General features: G+C 33.7%; 3 protein-coding genes across 8 annotated transcripts; 1 reads left to right on the top strand and 2 right to left on the bottom strand.

Moving 5' to 3' along the window:
• Positions 1-211: 211 nt before the first annotated feature.
• On the bottom strand, positions 212-18327 carry tho2 (THO complex subunit 2-like protein). 3 transcript variants are annotated; one of them, XM_090110512.1, is made up of 30 exons: positions 18187-18327; positions 17810-17975; positions 17488-17729; positions 17147-17280; positions 16811-17067; positions 16586-16735; positions 15712-15881; positions 15084-15249; positions 14833-15002; positions 14292-14490; positions 13756-14003; positions 12892-13009; positions 12664-12796; positions 12344-12501; positions 11901-12157; positions 11596-11755; positions 10657-10905; positions 9632-9852; positions 7913-8081; positions 7408-7521; positions 7146-7251; positions 6896-6980; positions 6632-6701; positions 6426-6495; positions 5963-6003; positions 4369-4467; positions 4101-4158; positions 3932-4002; positions 3658-3707; positions 212-380 (listed from the first exon to the last, which is right to left on the bottom strand). In XM_090110512.1, the coding sequence occupies exons 1-30, from the start codon at positions 18252-18254 to the stop codon at positions 347-349; spliced, it is 4233 nt and encodes a 1410-aa protein (XP_089966638.1). In that variant the 5' UTR covers positions 18255-18327; the 3' UTR covers positions 212-346. The 3 variants fall into 3 exon arrangements, 1 of the variants encoding a protein (XP_089966638.1); XR_016457567.1 differs by lacking the exons at positions 212-380; positions 3658-3707; positions 3932-4002; positions 4101-4158 and having other exon boundaries at positions 4377-4467; positions 5494-6003; XR_016457566.1 differs by lacking the exons at positions 212-380; positions 3658-3707; positions 3932-4002; positions 4101-4158 and having other exon boundaries at positions 4377-4467; positions 5465-6003.
• Positions 18328-21400: 3073 nt separating this feature from the next.
• On the top strand, positions 21401-22066 carry mRpS6 (mitochondrial ribosomal protein S6). Its single transcript, XM_090110291.1, has one exon. The coding sequence runs from the start codon at positions 21522-21524 to the stop codon at positions 21972-21974; it is 453 nt and encodes a 150-aa protein (XP_089966417.1). The 5' UTR covers positions 21401-21521; the 3' UTR covers positions 21975-22066.
• A 163-nt stretch (positions 22067-22229) lies between these two features.
• Positions 22230-26416, bottom strand: LOC149902337 (BBSome complex member BBS7-like). Of its 4 annotated transcripts, none has more exons than XM_090110014.1 (15): positions 26308-26416; positions 25679-25802; positions 25473-25587; positions 25257-25386; positions 24985-25178; positions 24711-24891; positions 24444-24625; positions 24174-24291; positions 23931-24071; positions 23617-23846; positions 23315-23473; positions 23130-23239; positions 22805-22907; positions 22593-22714; positions 22230-22421 (listed from the first exon to the last, which is right to left on the bottom strand). In XM_090110014.1, coding segments are annotated over exons 3-15 (1824 nt in total). In that variant the 5' UTR covers positions 25475-25587; positions 25679-25802; positions 26308-26416; the 3' UTR covers positions 22230-22269. The 4 variants fall into 4 exon arrangements, 3 of the variants coding, with proteins under 3 accessions (XP_089966140.1, XP_089966139.1, XP_089966138.1); XM_090110013.1 differs by having other exon boundaries at positions 26223-26384; XM_090110012.1 differs by lacking the exon at positions 26308-26416 and adding an exon at positions 25894-26140.
• Positions 26417-26596: the final 180 nt, after the last annotated feature.

Genomic DNA, 26596 nt, shown 5'->3' on the forward strand with positions numbered 1-26596 from the left:
ACCATACTACCTACATAATCTATTAATATACATGGACGTATAAAAATGTTAATATATTATACTTAAACTAGAATACAAGCTATATTTATTATGGCTTCTCAATTACGATACATGAATTTTATTCTTAGATTATTCAAAACCTTAATTTTTAAAAATGGTACTTAGAATGGTATAAATATAACTTTTACAAAAATTAAATAAAACTACTTAGTTTGTATTGTGGACATTTATTTTATTGCAGTATACTTCCATACTGTTTGTCAGTAGATTCTAGTACATTTTCTTATATCTAGTTCATATACTAGGTAAAGTCGTCACTGTCGTCATAAGATCTTGAAAACCAGCATTATCTTCTGATCTTCGACTCATTTGATCGTCTAGTGTTACTCAGTGAAGGAAATCAAGATACAATTACATACTTATATTTATCACATAAAATGACTAAAAAATAGCAATGAAATAGTAAGAAAAGGTAACTGACATAAAACTAAAAAAATGGGATATAGAGCAGGCTCCAAGGAGATGTTCGTTTGCAAAAATAGCGGACCTAAATCTGACTTCTGATATACAGGGTGTCCCACTATTGGTATACTAAGCGCGAAGGGACTTGTAGTTTTGCATACACTGATCACGTAAAAAATACTTAAACAACAAAATTACGTAAAAAAATTTTTGCTAAATTTTTCTTGAAAATCCATGTTTTCTTCTCTAGCATCGCGCAGCCGGCATATACCGCTTCTCTAATGTGAGCATTTTGTCTATGAAAACATAATCTTACACGATAGCTCACGTTCTGGTGGCAAAGTTGCGCGGGTTACTTGTTATGGGTGTACACATAGAGTTTTAAGAATTCATCTTATTTGAAAAAAAATATGCGTCTGGAATTTTATAAGTATTTTTTACGTACTCAGCGTGTGTAAAACTATAACCTCCTTTGAGCTTAGTATACCAACAGTGGGACACCCTGTATATTGTATAGATCCCAGACATCCTATAGACAGATGTTGCCAACCAGTTTTGTGGTCCCCCTCTCCCCACCCCGGTAATTAAATATGGCATACAAAGATAAAAATAAAAATTTCCAAAACATGCCGTGTGGGGTATCAAATGAAAGAGCTTATTGAGTAGATCACGAATATATAGTATACTATAACATTTCTAACACTTTCTCTAAGATTTTTTAGAAAATTTAGGAAAATGCTCCATTTTTGAGTTAACTTTAAACCACTTTAGATTGAAAACTCATGAATATATTTTTTAAATTATTATTTTAAATAATTAACAATAGTCCATTGTTTACGATTCGTAATATAATATAAGTGAGCTATATGTATGTGGTGGATTTGATGACCCCACAAAATGTTTTAAATTGCAAGGCGCAACTTTCACTGAATTCAAGCTGATTCAAGAATGTTCTGCCATATTTTTCATTCCGTCAAACACAACGACAGTGCAGGGATAATTATTCTAAGCCCTGACTTTATTTCTGACCTAAACCGGCCTAGACCGGCCTTTATTTCTGGCATAAACTTGAAAATATACTCGCCATATTTGAATGCTCCCCCATGCAACTATTTCACTGTACGAACTATTGAATCGTAAACAAGTGACTATTGTTAATTATTTAAAATAATAATTTAAAAAATATATTCATGAGTTTTCAATCTATAGTGGTTTAAAGTTAACTCAAAAATGGAGCATTTTCGTAAATTTTCTAAAAAATCTTAGAGAAAGTCTAAGAAATGTTATAGTATCCTATATATTCGTGATCTACTCAATAAGTTCTTTCATTTGATACCCCACACGGCATGTTTTGGAAATTTTTATTTTTATCTTTGTATGCCATATTTAATTACCGGGGTGGGGAGAGGGGGACCACAAAACTGGTTGGCAACATCTGTCTATAGGATGTCTGGGATCTATACAATATATATCAGAAGTCAGATTTAGGTCCGCTATTTTTGCAAACGAAACTCCACTGAGAGTCCGGTCTAATACGCTGTTGTCAACAAATAACGTAGAATAAAAGTTTTATTCAACAACTAATGGTAGGTCCCGGCTTTGTCTGTGGTTTGTGTGTTACGTTCTCTCTCCATAATAACCATCCTCGTACTTCAAGGAATATTATAAAAGAAGAATTAACGAAATCGATTCAGCCGTGGAGTTTTGCGCTTGGCAACACAATAATTGGGTATTCATTTTTATTATACAGGGTGTCCCACTATTGGTATACTAAGCGCGAAAGAACTTGTAGTTTTGCATACACTGATCACAAAAAAAATACTATAGAGGAGGCTCCCTAACATAATTTCTGGCACTGAGAGACCGGTTACGGTACTAGACGCTAACACAGCCGCAGTAATAAAGTTGAATATCGCGTGCGCTCTTTGATCGCGTTCGAGCTTGAAAAGTAAGTCTCAATTCTTATTTCGTTTATAACTAAAGTAATAATTGATCTAGAGAAAAATATCTTGGGATTCGATGGTAAACTCTATTTTCTTACTGTTAACATTTATTTTAGACATAAAGTCCAAGTAAATCTTTAAAAAAAATGTAATAATCCTTAAAAAAAGGCATAATTTTTGAATAAAAAATGAATCGAGCGAAAATGTTACAATTCCGTACCTTCTTGTACATCGAAAGAGAAAGACCCAATAAATCATATACTAAAGTTCCATTTTGATTGTATATGTGCCTGTTTCAGAATAATGCAAATTCACATAAAATTTAGGGAGTCTCCCTTTAAACAACAAAATTACGTCAAAATTTTTTTGCTACATTTTTCCTGAAAATCCATGTTTTCTTCTCTAGCTTCGCGCAGCCGACATATACCGCTTCCCTAATATGAGAATTTTGTCTATGAAAACATAATCTTAAACGTTTTAAGAATCCATCTATTAAAAAAAAATGCGTCTGGAATTTTATAAGTATTTTTTACGAACTCAGCGTATGCAAAGCTATAAACTCCTTTGAGCTTAGTATACCAACAGTGGGACACCCTGTATAGAAGAGAAGATTTCTTATTACAAACGATTGTTTGGTAGTTTACAAAAAATCATAAAGTCAGGGGAAAGGACCAGATAACACATAAAAAGCATTCTAGTTACCAAAATTGGACATTGGTAGTTACATAATACATATTAAGATTGGATATTATACAAGACTACAGCTACGGAATGGGAATTAGCTTGAGATTCCGTAGTATAGTTCTTTACATAAAAAAAAAACAGAAAAAAGGAACTGCCTGCAATACCTATGATTATTTTTCCGACCCAAATATCGAACAATAGAATTGCACCATTCGACGTCACGTGGTACAACCTACATGGTATTATACTGATAATTTTTTGAACATTTTCTCTGGTAGTTGACGTCAAACTGACGGGTTGAATTCAATTGTGAAATTATTGGCCGACATTTGAGACGGAAAAATTATTCCTCGAATACCACACGAGCTTCAAAATTATCTGACATTTCCCTCAAGGTTCCCTGCAAAAAAATAAAGTTTCCTGAAAAACTTGACTCCTTCATTTGTTTGCAACGAACCTATCGGAAAATACCCGATAATTTTGAAGCTCTTGTGGTATTATAAGTGACAATTGACAGACCTTAATAAAATTAAGTTTTAATATAAATTATTTTCTTTTAAAAGGATATTGTTTATCTCTGGGTTCTTCATGTGATCGATCCCGGAACGGTGATTTCTCCTGAAAATTAGGCAATAAATAACAATATACAAAACTGATGATGCTTTATTTTTATGGTTTTATCTTTAAAATAACTTAGACTTAACACTAGAGTTAATTGGGGAAAATTCTGTCTCTATCCTTAAATTTTATCCTTGAAAAAAGATCGTTAATTAAATTTAATTTATAATGGTTCTTTTATTCTTAATCTTAAAACTCAAATTGCTTCTTGGAATTTCACTCACCCTTTTATGATACTTCTCATAATGGTGATCTTCCTGCGATCCATTTTGGTGACTCGGCATTTTAATTACAACTGAAATACGGAACAGGTGTTTTTGTATCATTTCAAAATTATTTAAAACCATGTGGTGATACTTCACATAATATTTTGGTTACCATTATATTCCTTACCTTTTTGTTCATCGCGACGTCGTTTTTGTTCAAGAAGAGATGAGTCCTCGACCCTATCCTAATAATAAAAAAAGGAAAGTTAATAAAGTCAAAAACTTTAAGTTTCTTCAAGCAACTTATAACTTATTATGGAGGTCAAGTAAAAACGAATAGTATGGATCAGTGATGGAACTTGATACTTTGATACAGAATACTTATGAAGACGGAAAGCAATGTAAGTGAGCGGTCAATACAGACAGAAAGTGTAAGTTTAGTAAAGACTACTCACCCTTTTACGGCTTATCTTACGCTCTTTACGCTCATCGCCTCTAAGTTTAGTTTTCCGTTTCTCCTTTTCAGGTGATCGTTCCTCAATGTCTTTACTACCCTGCTTATAAAATAGTATATTAAAATGTATCTATAAAATAATTCATTGAAAAAATCATTCAAATTATAAGTTTTATACAAATATGAGTCAAAGGGATCAAAGAATTAAAATAAAGCTTCATAATTTTTTCTTTTCTTCTTCTATGTTTTCTATGTGTGAGTTTGCCGCCAAAACATATTAGAGAATTAAGAGCGGCAACTTGTTGTTTATGATGGTAATCAGGTACATCCGTTTTCTGCCGACTTCCTGAAGTTATCGTCTGACGATTATATATGGTAAATTTGAAGTAGACAAGGTTAAAGATTCGACTGGACGTAGTGTACTCTCCGCCTTCTTACTGGTTTTAGGTTTTATATATGCCTTATTTTATGATATAAATCATATTTGAAAATTTTCTTCGAATCATATAGATGTTTTCTCTTATGAAAATTTTTCAAGAATAGTTGAATGCAAGGAGGTCTCTTGGTTTACTTATTGCTTCTTTTCATTTGTTTTCATAATACCGCTGCTGGTCTTTTAATGTCTTCGCTTTCAACAGTTTTATGTTAGGTTAGTTGGTGGTGTTGTTCGATTTTTTTCAAGTTTATCGGATCGTATGATATTTGACAAAATTTTCATTTTATTTAGAAGTTGAGAAGTTTGTAGTTTTTACCGCTTGCGTTTCGGCGTTTCGTTTTGTTGGGCTTGTCCCTTTATTTTTGTCAGTTCTCACTCATCCATGATGATCTCCCTTAAATTTCCAAATATTTTCCATGATTTCTGATGCTCCATGTGATGATATATTTTATTACCCATTGATATATTAATACATTTCTTCCCAATTATTCACGTTAGTAGCAGAATGTTGACAACTTATATAGATTATGCGAAGTCCACCATTACACGTTATATTTTAAACATCTGAGTCGTATACGTTCTTCTATCTGTTTCTTGACACGTTTTCATTTTAATTCTATGAACCGTTTGACTCAATAACGTAATACACTAAAAACCTTACCACTGCTCGACTGGGCTGGGCTGACTTACGTATATCTTTGCGCCGTTGATATTTATACGAGTTGAATTTGAAAGATTGTTTTATTTTTATTTATGTTGCTTCTCGTTTTGAATTTTTTAATTAATTTTCAGGGGTTTTATTTTTTCGTTTCTGCACCTTGATCTCCATTTTCCATTTAACGAATATGTATCTTCTGTATCTTGATTTTTCATCGAAAATTCACATCTGCAACTCCATTTCATAATTTCCTTCCTTTTTCTTTATCCGCGCAGAGTTCTGCATTTCACTCCAACAGGAACAGTAGCAACATGGGGCGAATCTTCTTTAATATTTTTGGTTATATTTTACAATTTTTTGTTTTAATATATTTTACGTTTATCACTGATAGTCACTAAGTCTGATCACTGCACAGTTCGTAGCTTCCCCTGGTCCCGGTGACGTCGAGCCCAATCCTCAGTCCGGCGCGAGTCCGGGTCGGTTTATTACAACGATACTCACCTTGCCATTGCCGCTGCTCTCTACTTTACGACGTTTCACATCTGCGAATGTTAGAAACTGTATGTTAGAAAATGGGGCTAGATGTGCATTAATTAAATTCACATTAAGTATTATGGTAAAATATTCCAATCTGCAATTCTACCTGCCTTAGCCCAAATAAATTGAGGGAAATTGGGTCGAACATAGAATAAATAACTTCCTAAATAGTTTTAGGGCGCAATCGCAAATAATGTTAACGTTACAATAAACAAGGAATAAAAAAAAAATAGCTTTGACACTCGAGGACTGCCGCGGTAAAGCTATTGCATAGCATCGCATCGCTGTGCTTTTGGAGTGGGAGGTGTAAGGTTTTTTCAATAATATTTTTCTTGAACATAATATTCTATGTTATTATCAATCGTAGCTGAAACAATAAAACAATATAAATTTGTTTTACAAAAATAACGTAAACAGTAAGACTTACCACGATCTACGTCATCGGACGGATGACGGTGATCATGAGGTGGTGATATCGCTTCCAAATAGCGCTCCTCCTAAAAAATACAAAATTACCAATATTTTTGCTTTATCCCAATCCGAAAACAATATTTATGATCGCGTAAGGATCCGTGAATTGTTCACAAGTTCTCGCTACAATATTTTACTTTTATTTCAATGTATAATACTTACTCGATGTGATCGTTCTCTTGGAGATTTATCTTTACTTCTCAACTCTTCTTTGTTCCTTTCCTTCAATGACCTAGAAACAGGGATGAAATTCACTTATTTTAGAGAAACATTATTTTGTATTGAATAGGGCATTATTACTGGAAATCACTGTTAGCCAATATATTTTTTATACAGTGTTTTTTGGCATATATTAATAGAGTACACAATAAAATACAAAAATTACGACCTTTCATATGCTATTTAATATTGATTATTGATACTTACGATCTAGACTCGCGCTTAGTCTCCTTATCGCGATCTGATTCATCGCGTCGTCTATCACTGCTTTTCGATTCCTTTTTCTCTGAATCTACAACAATAAATAGTATCATACATCTACTATGATGTCGGAATAATTTTAAGTTAAATAATTTTAATTTATAAAATAGTCCGTCCAGTCGTTGTTTTAGTAAAAGAGTAACATACATAAAGTAATATGACCTCCTTTTTTAAGTTAGTTAAAAATATTTTTTACCTGTCGTTTGCACGGGCGAAACCACGGTTTCCTGTTGTTTGTTATTAGTTTCCTCTTTAACAGCCGTCACTTGAGCCACGCCGCTTGCTTTTTGCTGATCAACTACCTAGAACATTCAAACAATTGGACAAATGAAATTCGAAAGAAATTTAATTTATAGTGATGTATTGAATTAAATGCAATGCAATTCAGTAATAAACATAGACTTACCTTTTTTTTAGCCACAATAATAATTGATAATATTTTTAATAACATTACTCACTTGGTGGAAATCGCTTTCTTTCATCATGTTGGGAACTTTATTCCTCAACTGACCGCTGTACCCTGTCGCCAGAACGTACAAGTCTGGTCTTTGGTTCTTTTCCTCTTCTTTAACCTAAATTATGACAAAAAAAATATACTTGGTTAAGCATATTACAAATTACAATTTATTTTCCAAATAAAAATTTTACAATTTTATAGATATTTCTCAGATGTAGTTTTTGTAAAAGTTCTAAATCATGGTGCACAAGTTTTTGGCTTCAACATAATTATTTATTACTAGCGGTCCGCCCCGGCTTCGCCCGTGGTACATATTTCGCAATAAAAGGTAGCCTATGTTCTTTCTCAGGGTCTAAAGATTATCTGTGCCAAATTTCATCAAAATCGGTCCAGTAGTTTATGCTTGAAAACCATACATACATACATACAAACCTTTCTTCTTTATAATATTAGTATAGAATATAGATGTACCTAGTACCTACTACTATTTCTCCAATATTAATTACCTTCTCAATTTTCCTCTCGATAATTTGTGCCAATTTCGCGAGCACGGGGAAGTGCGGCAATATCTTGATGAGCACAATCAACGCGTTGCGGATCTGCACGTAGTCGCCAGAGTCCAGGCACACAACCATCGCTTTCGTGATCTTGTAGTGCCATTTGTGACACACGTGCCTGGCGAATAGATATTAATAATAGAAATATATTATAATATAATACAATATGTGTATAGATATATTGTGTATAGATATCGCCTAATTTATTATTAATTTCTGTGAATGTAGTGTTCATCTGTAATAGTTGTGCATAATAATGTGTAAAACCTATGTTACTGTTTTACGTGAATGATACATATGTAACAACTGGTGATGAACCTTTTTAATAAATAAAAATAAAATAAAATATTAATTTTATATTATTATAAGTAAAAACAAATATCAATATGCAAAATAATTGGATTTGTAATTTATATAATTAATGGGAACCGAATAAGTGAGTTTTATTCAGTTTTCCTATGACGGATTGAAGGATCCGGCTCGAAGGACCAATGCACGTGGTTTTAGTAATTTTATAGGGAACAAAGATAATGTTATTTGAACTCATATATTTAATATTTGGGATCTCGAAAAGGTAATAACGTAAAGTGATACAGATTATGTGCCAACAATAGTCAGAACATCATGGGATCTCCTTAATATTTTTTGTGCTTGAGTATACTTCTTGCTTGCTTCATATTGATTCTTAAATAAATAGACTAAACATGTAAATAAGGATTAAAAGCCTTTTGGTAAGATTGTTGTTTTATATGTTGTTTTTTTAGTAATAGAATATGCTATGTGGTCAATTTGATTTAAAACTTTTTTATATTTAAGGCACGCATGAGGCTGTTATGTTCTTTTATACAAAACCAGCTGTGCTCCGCGGTTTTATCCGCATTGTTCCGCTCGTGTTGGTCTTAGCGAGATGATAAATAGCCTATGCCTTCCTCGATGAATGGGCTATCTAACACTGAAATAATTTTTCAAATCGAACCAGTAGTACCCGAGATTAGCGCGTTCAAACAAGCTCTTCAGCTTTATTATATTAGCATAGACTATAGATAAAAAAAATTGGTTGTCTGTAAAGTCGGTTTACTGACGATAGTTGAACGTGACAACGTCCAATTGTGCTTCTCTGTCGCTCGTTCCGCGCTCTCGCTTGCACTTCAAGCCTTACATGGAACGCCTCAGAGCGAGGTAACGCCGCATGAGTCATGTTTTTTCGTGCGTGCAGCCGGCGCTATCGAATTATAAGACGTTGTCACGTCAAAAATTGGTTGTTTATTAAGTAGGATTACGATCGAGATGTTTACGTGATAACATTTGACAACAGTGGCAGCGCTCGAGATGAGACGGGAGATCGGTCCGTCTCTCTCTCGTTATACCTGCGGTCGCGCTCGTGAGGTTTTGGTGTGACACAAGTTTCTGAACATGACCGACTAAAACGATTTTAAAAACGTCATCACGTTAAAAAGACGGGTTGCACTCCGGGAGCGCCGGCAGAAGTGAAAACTTGATTATTAACGTTGAGCATGTTTGATATTTTGGAATGGTATCCGTCTTACGCTTTTTCGATCAGGTCACGTGTCCTGACGCGAGTTTAAGATTTTCTACCCATTACAGAAAAAGTGCTCAACGCCGCTAAATAAGTTTTCACTTCAAAAATATGGTCTCTTCTAATAATACCTGTAGTTCTCGTATCCGACGTGGTCGTTCGCCTCCGTGAACTGGTTGGACACGCGGTACTTGGTGACGAAGCCCGGGTAGTGCGCGCACTCCGCGTGGAAGGCCGCGCGGTCCGCGTGCCAGCGCATGGCCGTGCCCAGCACGCGGCACAGGAAGCGCCCGTAGCGCGCCGCCTCGCCCTCCGTGCACGACATCACCGAGTACGTTATGTCGCAGAACAGCTGCGATGGGCAAGTTGATTAAGGGTATGAAGGGAAAAGGATAACTATTTTGTCGTTTAAACAATATATCAGACTAGCTATACCCCGCGGTTTCATCCGCGTTGCTCTGCTCCTGTTGGTCTTAGGGTGATAATATATAGCCTATAACCTTCCTCGATAAATGGGCTATCTAACACCGAAAGAATTTTTCAAATCGATATTAGCACGTTCAAACAAACAAACTTCAACTTTATAATATTAGCATAGATAAAAAATACAAAAAAGCTAATTAACCGACTTCAAAAAAAAGGAGGAGGTTATCAATTCGGCCGGTATGTTTTTTTTTTTTATGTATGTACACCGATTACTCCGTGGTTTCTGAACCGATTTACGTGATTCTTTCTTTGTTCGATGCGGGATGGTGTCGAATTGGTCCCATAAAAATTTTATTCGGATAGGCCCAGTAGTTTTTATTTTATGAGCATTTTTGTCGGTATTTGGAAATGTTGCAAGTGCAAGTTTGAAGTCGGTTGTTTTTAACGCAGTTATTGACTTGTTTGAGTTTACAATCATTTTGAAACTAAAACATAAATAGAATTACATGGAATATTTGCTATAAAAAGCAAAAATCCAGAAGCAAGATTTCACCGCAGTAAAAAATATTTTTTTAGAAATTCTGTTACAGAACACGTGGCAGCGGAAAATTGATATAAGCCGATATTTTTGTGTAATAGTCAGAAAAATAATATTGAATAATAATATTTTTTAATTATTAGTATGTAAAGAACACACAACTACAAAACCAGCATAATTCAAAACACTCACCCGATCATAGCACAATAGCGTCGAAAAGTTGGGCGTCTTCAACGCGTGCACAGTATGCACGAACTGCGCGCAATACAACGCATCCGTTGCTGTGAACACACAACGCGGGAACAGGCAGAGCTGCATCAGGCGGGTGACCGTTTCGTTCTTGGCGGACTTGGCTGCGCGTGCGGGGAACCAGCCACTGCACTCGCGGGACAGGCGCCCGTGGACGCGAGACACGTGCTCCTCTTGACGGCGACGCTCCTCCTGATTGGTTTATTTAGGTTTATATTACTGACATGTTCTTTTGAAGTGAAAACTTCTTTAGCGGCGTTGAGCACTTTTTCTGTAATGGGTATAAAATCTTAAACTCGCGTCAGGACACGTGACCTGATCGAAAAAGCGTCAGACGGATACCATTCCAAAATATCAAACATGCTCAACGTTAATAATCAAGTTTTCACTTCTGCCGGTTTTTTTATTTGTAACAAAAATGTTTATATCCTATTAAAACCCTTATTGAAAAGCTTTATTTATATGCTTACGAAAGCTTTATTAGTTACTAGAGTATCACGCAAATTGCACGCAAGCAAGGCGTTTATGATTTGAAATAAATGAAAGTTTTTATCGACGTTTGAGATACATGAGAAACACCTATGTATGTCGATAAATCTATATCTGTTTCTGAGAAATAACGAAAAATGTTAAATTGATTCAGCTAAGGTTTCTTCACCATTTCATTTTACTATTATTTGTTAGTTTTTAATTATAATACGGAACCTGTAGTTTCTCAATTAGTGTATTAAATCTTTCTTGTTCTTTCTTCCCTATGTATGTCCATATATCTATCTCTGTTACTGAGAAATAATTATGAAAAATGTTAAATCGATTCAGCTAAGGTTTCTTCACCATTTCATTTTACTCAATTATTTGTTAGTTTTTAATTATAATACGAACCTGTAGTTTCTCAATTAGTGTATTAAATCTTTCTTGTTCTTTCTTCCCTTTTGTACCCTGTGAAGTATCTCTAGCGGCACTTGCAGCGGCCGTTTTTAATCTGTCTATTTCTCTTGCATAACTTTCTACTGGTACACGTAAGTCGTACATTGATAATGACCTGATAATGAGAAATAATTTTATTTTCTAACAACACAAAAAATACATAATCTGATTTTATATAAAAAAAAATCAAATAATGTTTATTATTACAGAGTAAAAATTATTTACGTTTTATATTTTATGTTTATTGAAAAGATGCTTACCAAAATGTCACATAAAATTCTGGTGAAATATCTTCCCAGACTCTGTTCGGTAACAATGGCGTGATAGATATTACAATAGGCTCTAGAGCGTCCTTAGACGCGACATTATAGCGTTCTATACTCTTCTCTTGAGAGTCCGATTTACTATCAGAGCTCTTTCGCAATGATTCAACTTTTGCAGCAATTTTTTGAGCCAATACTGGGCGGTGGAGAAAGAATGCCACATCGGCGTCCACGTGGTAATCACGAAGTAATTCCTATAAAATATTTTATTTATTAAAAGTTCCTTTTCAAATATTTACAAAATGCATTACAATTTAAAAAAAATGACGTACAATATACAACTCATAGTACGTCGCTGTTTAGTAATAACAAAAATAAACCAATAATTTTCATACAATCCATTCTTTCCGAAACGTGGCAACGTCGCTTTATAATCTTACCGGTAAAGGCGGCAACCTCGCAGCATACTCGTCGGGCGCGTGCGACGACGCGAGGAACGTTCCCAGTTGCACTAACGCATCTTGACACTGGTCCGCAAGTCGACCCACTACTTTCAACTGAGAACCACCCGCTTCGTTCGTATTTTCTTCACCTGAATCTAGAAAAACAAAATTATTTTGACAGTGGAAGAAAATATTATATTTTTTTCAAAAATATATTGCGTTTTTTTTTCATAAAAATTGAAGGTTATGAAACATTTCTGTCTATATTTTATTTTCAAAAGGTAAATTTTACATAATTTTGAATAAACACCACAAACCTTTCCACACACAGCAATGCCGTTGTTGTGCAGATAAAATACAAAGTGCTATATCTAGATTGTTGCCTACTACTGCATCTTTTAACCTCGCAGAGGAACGTCTTGTGTTTCGTACTTGTGAGAAGTATCCAGCCTAAAAATAAAAATAAAATTTGTATTCATTTTTCACAAAAAAAAAAAAAAAAAACAAGAACCATATTCTTCTATTTTAATTATTCTTAGACTTACTTCTCCTTTAAGTAATTCTCCTCCCGCCATAGCGTCTAATTGTTCTGGAGTCATTTCCTCAGCGGCTTCAATTCCAGCCATTTTTTGTACTATCTCTTTTAGAATCAGAAGATCTTGACTGCAAATTTTTATTATATTAATTTTTAACACCTTCAATAACTCATTGGCAAACAAATTGAAGCCACACCAATACGGAAAATATTTCTAATACACTATATTTTTTCCGCTTCTGTTTACAATTTTTGCAACTAAAGTCCGGTCGCGGAGCAGAAAGAATTTCGTACAATGACCTCTTTACCTACTGACAGTGGTCACAAACATTTTTGACTGAAGTGCAGTTTACATGAAATATTTGGAGGAGAAAATGTTTTTTACTAATTTATTAAATAAATGTCCTTTATTCATTTACAATACCTATTAGCTAGTTACATTTTAACTTTTTCAATAACAACGATATATTATATACAAAAAATTGTGCGTGTACACACATAAGAAGTGAAACTTCTTTATGACCTTATTTTTCAAAAAATAATTTACTATGTACAATATTACAGAAATACGTTAGTCTAACACACGATTTCGACTTAGGCGGATTTTGATTGGACATAAAGAGTTTGAGGTTTTCTCTTATAGGTTTTTAATTCACAAAATCATAATTGAACACCTGACACCAATCAAGCAAACAAAAACCTTACGCTCTCAGGTAAGGTTTACAATCCCTAAGGACGGCGGTCATTGCACCTGTGCGAGCAAGACACATTATTTTTACAAGGGAGTGACAGTGACAGGTAATAACAGGTTAATGTACGAAATTCTTCCTGCTCCGCGACCGGACTTTACCCTCAAATAATAATAAAAAATAACCTTTGCTGAGCCTTCAACCGATCCGCTACAAATTGCAACAAGCCAGTTAATTCAATATTATGCTTCTTATACGCAGCTCCGGCGAAAGCGGCTAACGCTTGTAACCATGGTGGGTGAGCTGCCCCAGTAGCTGACCCTTTACTTGATAATACTTCCACTAGACAGTACCCGAGAACATCTAGCGATAGTGATGTGAGGTATTTGAGCGATTCCACCACTGGTCCGATTAAATTGTCGTACGTTTGTATCTAGAAAATTATAAACATTGTAATTGCCAGTTAATCATTATCTGTTTTTTTTTTATATACTTTTATATTTTACAAAAGCGCGCACCGGGACGAAAGGATTTATTTAAAATTATCACTTAATTATACAAACCTTGTCTTGGCTTGGCTAGAAATAAAACAACCTTTCAATTTGGTGTAGTGGCTCGGAAGTTAGCCGCGAACACATATTACGGGATACGAAACACTTTTATTTATATAATATTTAAAAAATATACATTTTTTTAAGTTAAGAAAAAAATGTGAACTTACTTGTAAAAGCATATAATCAAAGAGAAAAGCAGGTGCAGCATGCGAAAGTTTTCCAATCAGGCGTCCTTGCGGTTTTATATTTTCCTTGGAGACTCTCTTCATGATATGTTTTATTCGCTGTAGTGAATTTCCGCGTACTCGCATCAGGGCTGGTATTTTTTCACCAGATTCATTTTTCCACCGAGCATACAAGCAATACCTAAATCATAATATAAATAGGATTGAAGCATGTCTGTTTATATTTAAAAAAGAAACAAAAACTTTTTTCAAGTAGTAATAGATACGTAAAAAGTTAAGTGACACAAACAAAATTCTACGAAACTTATCTGCCTACCTATTTTTTGTATCTTCGTATTTGTTTAGTTAACTGAATTACTGAAATACAGATGTTAAAAGCCAGTATATGGGTCTGGGATTACCGTTAGGCAATTATAAGGATTCACGCCGGAAAACCACATCTTATCGACTTCCACGCAATTTGCAGGCACAGACAAAAAAATGTACAAATAAAATAATAAATATATCTAGAATTGTATCTCACCTGCACTGATAGGAATACAATTTTAGTAAAGTGTACACTTCTTCGGCCATACAACAATTTCCTTCCATCAATGTGAGTGCAGGCAGAATTGCTGCATCCAATACTGTTAATGCTTCATGTTGTAGAGGATCTCCCTTCGCTGAACGCGACGTACGTAATATGCGTATTATCTACGAAATTAAAAATATATTTTTTTTAATTATGTATATTATAAAAAAATAGTATTCGAGATAAACCAGTTATATACTTACTTTATACATCAGAATAGGGTCATGATGAAGAGCTGGTCCTAACAAAATCAGGGCAGGAATAACCACTTCTTTCATATCTTCAAATGTCTTACAGTCTTTTGGAGCTAAATTTGACTTTAGTGGTGGTATTGGGGTGCCCATTATTTTTGGTGCTACTCGGCATTGTCTGTAAATATCATAATTTTTTTCTGGACTCAAAAAATAAAAATATATTTATTATAAGAAATAACACGCGAGGCCAGGTACAAATATTAGTTTGAATGTAATAAAAATGTACTGCGATTCTACACAGCTACCTAATTGATTAACAAATCGCAGCAAGTCAACGACTATTAGCAAAGTGAAGGTAATTGGGTCAAACGTCGTTTAAACAACGTCCGAGCCCCCAGGCACGATTCGTACGAATGTGCCACGAGACAAAGGAACGCGGCAATTTATAGTATGCGACAGCTAAGCATGTTCGGACAGGAAACGGTGACCAATATATTGACAACTACTCATCCACAAAAATATTAAATCAAAAGTTACGTCTAACATTATACTATATTATATACACAGTATCTCAAGGGTCTCACTTCAATAATTTAAAAAGAAGCATATAAATACACAAGAGAGAAAAAGTTCTTACGATCTATATAACGGTTCAACAACAGCATGTAGCATTTCACAAAGAGCTTTGGCTGGTCGAGCTGGCATGGCTGACACATGAAGGCGACTGAATAAAGCTGAGAACTCCCGCCATGCGCACACGCGGATAAGAGCTTCACTAAGCACCAATTTTTGATTAGCCCAGTATTCCTGTTTATCAAATGTAAAAAATATTTACTGAGTTAATTTTTATTATTGCACTTACTAAATAAAATCATGAATGCAACATTAAAAATTCATTTCCTATAATTTATAAATAATAGATTTTTCTCATAATTACTTTCATATTAGTCAGTTCAATAAAGAAACGAATCTTCAATGGCGGCCAAAGCTGACTTTGACAGATGGTAGGATCATCAAAAAAGAAAATAAAAATAACGTAAATTGATAATTATTTTATTAATTATTTCAAATTGTTTGTTGACAAACTTTTTTGTTATTGTATTTGTGTATTTATATGAATTATCATATTTACGTATACAGAATGTAATAAAATCCCCATAATACTTGTAATAAGCCCATAAAACTGAACAACTTTTCCCAAAGAACATATTTTGTCAAATTCCAATAAAACATTATTTACTTTCGCAAATGCATAATTGACATTGTAAATTTATGATAAAAACTATTATAGGGAAAATCAGATACATTTTAGTGATTTTATTTTTCCATTTTTTTTTTTGCATACCGTACGGCCGTGTGTGAGCGAGAGGGAATGATAAGCGCCGCCATTGAAGATTCGTTTCTTTAAAGAACTAATACAATAACTAATTATACATAGCTTAAAAACATCAACAATTCCTACTAAGATCAACAATTCTCAAATATATAATTCAAAAGAATTACGATTTTACCTGTGGATCTGCTTTGTCTTCAATAAAGTCATTGGCCCCATTAGCAGGTGGTCCTTTAGTAGAAACTATATTTAATTTACGAATATATTCTTGGACTAACTTCAATTCCTTATCTGCTTCTTTGGCCATTATTAAATCATCAGGACGTAGCTACAAATAAAGTAAATATTTTATGTAAAGTCAAATTTCATGTAAAATAAATAAACTTAATTAATGTTCACTTACCCATGGATAAATATCATCCAAAGCAATAACTTGATGTTGCAAAAGTAAAGCTATTATAGTTATTAAGTTCGGGGGCTCTTTATAAGTATCTAATACTTCCATGTTACTTAGTTTGAACCCTAACACCTCCGATATTACTTGAGGATCACACATGTAGTTCTTTATAAGAGTAATAAATAAGTTATCTAAATGTGGACGTGCTTCAAAGGATTCCAATATAATATCTAAAACCCTATTAGGATCCAAATTAAAACAACCTGAAAAATATTTAAGTATATAACCAAATACAAACAAATAAATAATAACAACAATAACTAATACTTTTTTATAAAATACCAATTAGTGATTGAATAATCTCCAAAATAGTTTTCCAGTCAGTATCTTCAGATATCTCTTGATTTAATTCTACGATGAGTTTTGCATATCCTTCACTCTCCTCACGGAACAAATTAAATTTACGTTGCTTATAGCTGAAAAATAATACATATAAAGATATAATTACATTTATATTCATTTGTCACCAAGGGATGCCAGTAGATTTTTTTTTATAATTTTGCGGCATACTAGACCACCCACAACTTCACTCTTATAGAAAGGAAATTCCCATGGTTTCAGATATTTCAGCACAGTCAAAAGTAGATTCCATATTTTTTATTGAACAATCATATTCTACTTACTATAGTTTAGTCTTAATCTTGATGAACTTAGTATAAAAAATTTTGTTCTTCAATGTTCCAACATCTTGAAGGGTTTCAATTTCTAATCTTTCTTTTAGCAATTTGTCAGACATGAAAGATTCCAATTCACGTACTAAATAGCAGAAAACAGATCTCTCTTCGCTCTGTACATTCAGAGATGTTTCTGCATCTATTACACATACAACATCCAGCAAAATTGAAGGCATATCAGCATGTAACATCTGTAATATTAAAATTTATTAGTATTTTGTAATGTATGTAATCATTTCAATTCATAAAAACAATGATCTTTATAACTTACAGCTATTTCACGAAGTACAGATATAACTGCATCTTTTTTGAGATACCCTTTCAAGGCACAAAGCAACAAATCGTATATACTCTGTGATAGACCCGAAAGTTTACCAGATTTCGTGAAAAGAGGACTTTTGCCTTCATCTTTAATGTATTGTGTAAGTAACTTAACACTGAAAAAAAAAACATCTCAGTAAAAAAATATTACATAGCTATACTAATACTCTCATATTATTTATATTATAATTTTGATTAGGGGCACTTCTTTTAAATAGTTCAATAAATGTATTGATTGCCCAAGGTATAATCAAAAGGTTATTCACTAAACAGATCAACATGTGGTTTTTATGATGAATTAGCTTAAACAAGTATAGTTTTTCTTACAAAGAGTCTCTGCCTGACTTTTCCCACGTCTTACAATAGTCCGATACAAATTTAGTTAGAGTAGTCATGATTAAATTTTAAGAAATAGCGGAATTTCACAACAAAGTCAAAAATACAACATACGCCGCAGCCATGACTGATTTAAATTATCCACTTCTATAGTCTATAGATTCTGTTATCTGTCATGGATTTATAGATAAAATAGAATTATACACATTATCACCGACCCTCATTCTAAAGCGTCTTATTTACGGTCCATCTTGACGTACGTCCCGCCAAGGTCATACACGATGCACGACGCAAAACGACAGTGAATAGCGTTGACGTACGTCAATAATTATTATTATTATCTTGCTGGATGTGCACGACCAACTTTTCATCCAGCAAGCACCCCCACCACCGCGAACGTCGTGCAGATGGACAGTGAATAGCGCGGACGTACAGCAGATTAGTGTTGCCAACAGAAATTAATGTAAATACTTGGAAACGTGGCCTATTGATATGATTTTTTTGTGATAACTTAGTGAGTACATGAGCAAGCAAGAAACGGTTATTTTTGATTTTTATGTACACAGGAAATCCCAATTATCATTACTTTTGGATCAACCTTGTACACATGGACAGTTTATATTCAGAAGTTATTATTTTAAAAGAACTCCAAGGCGAATTGTTGAATAACACAGATTTTATGCAAAAGTCCACTGCAGAAAAATGGCAATTTATTTAAAAAAAATATCTTGACGAATTTGTTTGTTTAAAAAAAATGATTAGCTATATACTCTCTGTTCCCGCCACTTTAGCATTTACTGAAAGAGTCTTTTCGGTCATGAATGTGAAGTGGCGGGAAGAGAGAAACCGAGCTTCATTAAAAACCGGCCAAGTGCGAGTCGGGCTCGCGCACAAAGGGTTCCGTAGCAGCAAATATAATAAATTACAGTTAAATCAACCTATCTCAAAAACTATAAGAGATACTTTGATCAAACCAAAAATCGTTGAAAGAGTTAATTAGCATGCATCACCTCTATTTTTTTTAGAATTTTATACCCCGTAGTTATAAAAATAGAGGGGGGGGGACATACTTTTTACGACTTTGAGAGCTGATATCTCAAAAACCGTTCACTTTAAGAAAAATGTTTTTTAGAAAACTTTATATCATTTTAAAAGACCTTTCCATTGATACCCCACACGGGTATGTACATCGAAAAAAAAAATTTCATCCCTCAGTTACATGTATGGGGGGCCCCACCCCCAATTCTTTTTTTTACTATTTAGTGTCATATTTTTGTAGCGGTTCATACAACACATATTCCCATCAAATTTCATCACTGTAGTACTTATAGTTTCCGAGTAAATCGGCTGTGACAGACGGACAGACGGACAGACGGACAGACGGACATGACGAAACTATAAGGGTTCCGTTTTTGCCATTTTGGCTACGGAACCCTAAAAATTAATTAAAAATGAGCTCTTGAAATATATAAATTTAGATTTGAAATGTTTGGATTCATATAATTCATTTAAAAATAATGAAAAATTCTTAGTTACTGCAAAAAGTACAAAAAAATACATTTTTTAAAATATTTATTTACTCTTTATTTACCTCCTTTAAAATCAGATATACTCTATTTCTTCAAATAAAAGTTGGCAACCCTAGCCATGCTTGATGCGCGCACGATCGTCAGTAGGATACATCCAGCACCGCGGCCTTGAGCCGACGTACGTCGGGGATTGACCGTGAATAAGACGCTTTAGTCCATAACATATAAATAAAATATTTACTCATCTATTCAAAAGATTATTTGGTAAAGTCCGGTCGCGGAGCAGGAAGAATTTCGTACATTAACCTGTTATTACCTGTCACTGTCACTCCCTTGTAAAAATAATGTGTCTTGCTCGCACAGGTGCAATGACCGCCGTCCTTAGGGATTGTAAACCTTTAACCTGAGAGCGTAAGGTTTGTGTTTGCTTAATTGGTGTCAGGTGTTCAATTATGATTTTGTGAATTCAAAATTTATAAGAATAAACCTCAAACTCTTTATGTCCAATCAAAATCCGCCTAAGTCGAAATCGCGTGTTAGACTAACGTATTTCTGTAATATTGTACATAGTAAATTATTTTTTGAAAAATAAGGTCATAAAGAAGTTTCACTTCTTATCACGTGTGTACACGCACACTTTTTTTATATATTATATCGTGGTTATTGAAAAAGTTTTAAATGTAACTAACTAATAAGTATTGTAAATATTCATTTACAATACATTATAGTTATTAGTTAGTTACAAAAAGTTAAAGGACATTTATTTAATAAATTAGTAAAAAACATTTTCTCCTCAAATATTTCATGTAAACTGCACTTCATTCAAAAATGTTTGTGACCACTGTCAGTAGGTAAAGAGGTCATTGTACGAAATTCTTTCTGCTCCGCGACCGGACTTTAGATTTAAGGCCTAATGCCTATTCAAACTAGAGCGGATACTGGCGGTACCGCCTGGCCGGTATCGCTATCATCGGTATCCCGATGGCATGCCCGATGTGGCCCGATGGGCACGATAAACTAAACAGTGCACCAAAAAATATTTTTCTTGATAAACAATGATCTATTGCCGTATGCTAAGAATAGCTTTTTCCGTATAAGCGGTAGCTTACCAAAAACGGTCCGAGTGAGAGGTTTACCATGTCCGAAAATTTTCTTACTATGTGATTTATACTTATACTAGCTGCTCCCCGCGGTTTCACCCCCGTGGCTCCGCTCCTGTTGGTCGTAGCGTGATGATATATAGCCTATAACCTTCCTCGATAAATGAGCTTTCTAACACTGAAAGAATTTTTTAAATCGGACCAATAGTTCCCGAGCTTAGCGCGTTCAAACAAACAAACAAACAAACTCATCAGCTTTATAATATTTGTATAGATAGCTGAAGAGTTTGTTTGTTTGTTTGAACGCGCTAATCTTAGGAACTTCTGGTCCGATTTGAAAAATTCTTTCGGTGTTCGATAGCCCATTTATCGAAGAAGGCTATAGGCTATAATATAAATCATCACGCTAAGACCAACAGGAGCGGAGTACTGTGGGTAAACCGGAGCACAGCGGGGCACAGCTATAATAGTTAATCTAACCAAATCGGAGCGTCTGTAGATACACTAATTTCCCATTTGTGACTTATGTCATAACCATAGGTTATACACATGTCACCTCACTTGACAGTTGACACTTCTGACTTATCACTTGACATATCAGTTGTATAGGTTTTTGTTTGTTAACCTCTAAAGTTAAATATCTACTTCAGTCTTCATTTCTTCAACTGTAATACTATTCTTAATTCTACCCTTTAAAATGCCAACTTACGAGTTAGCTATGGTGATTCGAGCGATGCCAAAAGTGGAGCTTAAAACTGCATTATTGAGAGTCTCCAATGCAATTTTTGATCGTGGCGGTATCATAAGAAATATCGAAAATTTGGGATTTCGCCCTATGCCATATAAATCTAGTGCTCATGGCATTGTACACAAGGAAGCGAACTATTTCGTATTCAAAATTGACACCGCTTCGAAAGTGGTGGCTGATTTAAAAGAAGAGTATAGAAGAGATGTAGACGTAATCAGACAACATGTATTTAAAGTAAATGAAGATTTAGACAACAAGTGCACTCTTGAAGAAGAATTACTGCCACCTGCTTATCGCAAAGAAGTTCAAAAAATGATTGAAATTGGAAAAACACAAGTTAATCGCTTTACACACAAATTCAAGTACAACTCCGGATTAGACTATTATCCTTTCCAAAAATAGTTATGTATTTTGTAAGTACTTACATTAATAATTTGGATGTAGTTTAATGTAGATATTATGGTTTAAGCAATAAATTAATTTAAAAACAACTACTTTTCATTGTTATAAATTACAATATTTTATGGCCATTTATAATTTCGGTTTATATTTTGACATAATTATAGATTTCCCTTTGTTGATGGTTTGCCGATGCAGTTGTAAGACACATTCATAATATTTACAGATTTAAATGATAAAGAAAACATCAAGGCATGTTCAACAATTTATTATTTCTATTTGTTTTTAGGATACAATTTTAAAGATCTTGATTTCTTATGGAAAATATTTCTTCAACAAAGTCTAACCTGCAGGTTTGCATAGCCTCTTCGAGTTGAATTAGGTCATGGTTGTTATATTTCTTTTGCATAGAAAGTTTACACCAGTCTTTGTACCAATCCTTAATGGCTGCTAAAAATAACAATAAATATTCTATTTTTTAATTTATTACAAACGTTCAAGTGTTTAATCATAACTTTATTTCATATTAAGCTGAAACTAATATTACTAAGTTGCAGCGAATTTTAGAAAATTTATAAAGGTATATACTTTGATATGTGTTATATATACATGTGTACCTACATGATATTTCTTCAAAACAACTTTCCGTTGAAGCTTCTGGTGATGTCAATATCCGTAGATAATCACTACAAAGTACTGATTTACCTTCAGTGCTGATTGTATTTGCATCTAGATCCAAAGAACTTAAACCACAAAAAAAATAGAGAATATTATTATTCAGAATATTTGGTACTGGACTTAGGTCAAAATAATACCTTATTTATACAATTTACCTCAAGGCTTCTTTTAATTTTAATTCTTGTGTTTTACCATGTTCAGCAATCAACAAATCTTTAATACTTCTAAACGCCATTATACAACAATACTCGGGTACATCTGAAAACCAGAAACTATTTTTTTTAATCATTAGGTATATTAGATTATAACTAGATGAATTATGTAACATGTCCGTTTTAAATGGGCATATATTTTAATGTTTTAATGAAGATGCAATAATGAAATAAGCAAATAATAAAGAAAACATAATTCATTTGATGCAAACAGGCATTTGATATTATTTCATATAATATTATAGATTTCTTAATGAAATATACATACCGCATGCAATATCCACTCGTAATCCCTTTTTCACAGTACAGTTTAAAATGATATCTCGTAATTGAACCAAAGTTGATACATTATCAGACCTAAAAGTTGCTGAGCTGCGCCTTAAAAATAAATCAGTGCAATTTTAATAACGTTAATAATTACGCCGTATGTCATTACGTAAGAAGTTTACTTACTGATATTGACAAATTAACAATGTTCCCAAAAGTGAATGAGCCCGAAAAAAAATTACATTATTAGCAGGTTTGGGCAGCGTATCTGGCAAAGCTTCGCTGAGCCACGACGTAACTTCAGCTACTGAGAAACTACCTCTCACTCGAATTTCGCTAAAACACCTGAAAGTTTAATTTAATTAAAATTTCAGGTTCATTGCAAGCTTTATGATTGGGTTTGTCGGATGATTTCGGTCGATAATATATATGTGAAGAAGTTGATATTATTGGATTGCACATTATTTGGTTAAGTTGCAAAGCTTTACCTTTTAGATTCTTCTAAATTTTCATCCGTATGCAGCGAATAGTGCGGCAATACGGGTAATTTTAATTTTACGAGTCTCGCAACTCGTGGTGCTCCCGCCGGCAAAACGTAAACGAAAACCGTTACACTTTCCGTAATTGAAATATCTTTAAAATATCGCATTTGTATCCATAAACGCCTCGTTCCAGCTTGGCATCTTATTGTTGCTAATAATTCCGAAGACCTTCGTTCCTAGAAGTTGTCGAAATCATTTTCATTTCTAAATTGTGGGTAGTTTTATTTCAAGAGAAATAAAATATTTAGATCGTTTATTACCTGAGATGGACAAATGCTAAGAACGGCTGCATTTTCTGTTTGTATTTCAAGTTTGTTATTGCAATATATGAATAACATATCAAGGGGTACTGCAGATATTATTCTAGCTTCTTGCCAACCGTTTTTGGAAGCTCCCGTTAACTAAAATATTAAGATGTGATTTTGTGCTGTGTAAATAATAAAGATTGATGAAGTCAATTAAAAGGATTTTCTAAGTGATCTAAATCTGAAGTTTTGTGTTACCTCATGTTGTATATCCAACAAGGGTGGCATAGATAGGCCGCTCTGTAGCGATCGTGTACTTTTCTGATACTTATCTCGTTCATTTCCAGTTTGCTTCTCCAAACGAGCCACTTCGTTTCTGTTTTATATAGACAGAATATTAATAAAGGCAGTATATATTTATGTACCTAGTTACGTACCTAAACGATACTACCTTTACATAAAGCAAGATGTTATAAAGATTTCTTATTGGTATATAAGTAAAGACTAATAGCAGTAAGAACATCTTACTCGAGTTTAAGTCTTCGTGATGCGAGAGCATCCGCGGGAATATTGTTAAGAACAGATGTAGATGAGAGAAGGCGACGAGGTCTAAGTCCAAAGACTCTACCAGAGAATGTAGCGGCCAATAATTCGGGTTCATCAGTACCAATGCATCCTCCAGAAATAGATGTAACTGGTTCTCCGCAAAACTATGGAGTTAAATTTTCAACTCTGATTTATTACAATAAATGTGTTATGGTTAACAGTAAATTACGTGCTATATTATTTACGTACATATGTAAACTTAAGTTGCAGTTTTTCGTCTAATTTCTCAGGATTTATTAGATAGAGTTGTATGGATCCATCGTGACGACCAACAGCGAGATGTGTTCCAACATGATTATAAAACCAACCAACACACATAACCGATCCCAGTCCTTGTCCTTCTTCCAAGCATTTACTTGTTAATTGTGACCTTTTTCGACAAATTAATGGCGTTAGTTTAATTAACCTTGCGATTTCTATACATACTTCTTATCACAATATAACAGACAAATTACCAACTTACTCGTTATATGAAATAATTCCAATAGATCCATCAGCGGCTCCATAAAGTGCACAAATATCAGTGGCACGTATTGACTGGGGTACTAAAAGGCGGGATGGCCCTGATTGAATGTAAATGCGAGTAATAACATGACCATTTTCTACAATCACTGCACCTTTATTGGCAATAAGCAGAAGTAATCGTATACGATTGCTCTGTAAGGTGGATAATACATTATTTTTCTAAATATGTCCAGTTTAAGAGTGACTATTAGGAGGTACTATATACTTTACATTTACAGCTTTGAATGCAGCAGCATCCAAAATTCTATCTTCACACATGAAAGTTGTAATTTCACGAAAATCTTTACAGAAAGTAATTGTACGTCCACTGCATAATATCAAATCGTTGCCGAGAACACACCTGTAAATACATATGCTTTTAACAAAAATTATGCGAATTTAATTAATAAGAAGACAAAGTTATAAAATATAAAACGGCACGTGTACATAGAGGTTATTGTTTCAGAAACTGGTGATTCAATAGTCAAAAACACTTTCCCTTTTCTTGTATAACCCTTCACCTCGTTCCCTGACGCTGCAAAAATTTTATCAACGTTTGAACCTGCAACAATAATTGTTTTTAAAACAACATTAGAAATATTTTTTTAATGGAGACTTGAGAATTTCATAAGTTGGTAGTCATTTTAAATCACCCGTAGAAATTGCTAATTGCACAGAAGTTATGGGTTTCCCCGGCAATGTCTTAAACTGAATGACTGGTTCTTCATCCTTTATCGCTAGACATTGAAGAACCCCGCTTTTATCACCAACTGCAAACTAAATACAAAGCAAAGATTTAATTGGAGATTACCAATACTATTATTAGTAGTTAATATGAGCATATATTGTAGAGAGGAAGAGTGCTAACTTTTTGTTGTAATTTATCACCTAAACTGGGTAGTATTTTTAAAGTTTCCGGATATGTAATTCCGCAGAGGATGTAATCAATCCGTGATAAATCGTACTCCATTATGGGTAGACTAAATTAAAAATGTTAAACAACAAGTTTCAAGAAAATATCAAAATCGATACTGTCTTGGTAACGCTGGAGTTTAAAGCAACAACATTGAAAACGATAAGTTTATGTTGTTATTAATCGCGTTGCCTACGTATGAATATTATATAGGTATACGGCAGAATATCAATATTATGTTAATAAAACAAGCATTATAGAGATATCTTAATAATAGAAAATACCTATCTATAATAAGTAGTTTCTGTAGTAGACCGGTATCTTATGGGCGAGAATATCTCATTTTGAATAGAGAAGAGAGAAAGTTACCCATTGTTATAAAAATAGAAATGTGCTTTTGCCTTTTACCGCTGGAATCGCAAAAGATAAATTATTAATTAACATGCATCATTTGAAAGAAAAAAAAATGATTTACGATAGGATAGGTCATAGGGTAATCTAAGGTCATAGGATAAGCATAGTTTAAAGATGTTTTACGTTGATGAATGTTATGATATTTTACGTTGCTACTTAAGGAAACTAATCGTCGAATATATAGATATAATTAAGAACAATTTAGTATTTTTTCGCCATATTTGGTAGATAAAGCATTGAGATC

The sequence above is a fragment of the Colias eurytheme genome, chromosome 15, assembly GCF_061535395.1.
Source record: "Colias eurytheme isolate Ceu_HAF_F1 chromosome 15, ilColEury1 Martin Lab GWU primary, whole genome shotgun sequence".
Classification (NCBI taxonomy): domain Eukaryota; kingdom Metazoa; phylum Arthropoda; class Insecta; order Lepidoptera; family Pieridae; genus Colias; species Colias eurytheme.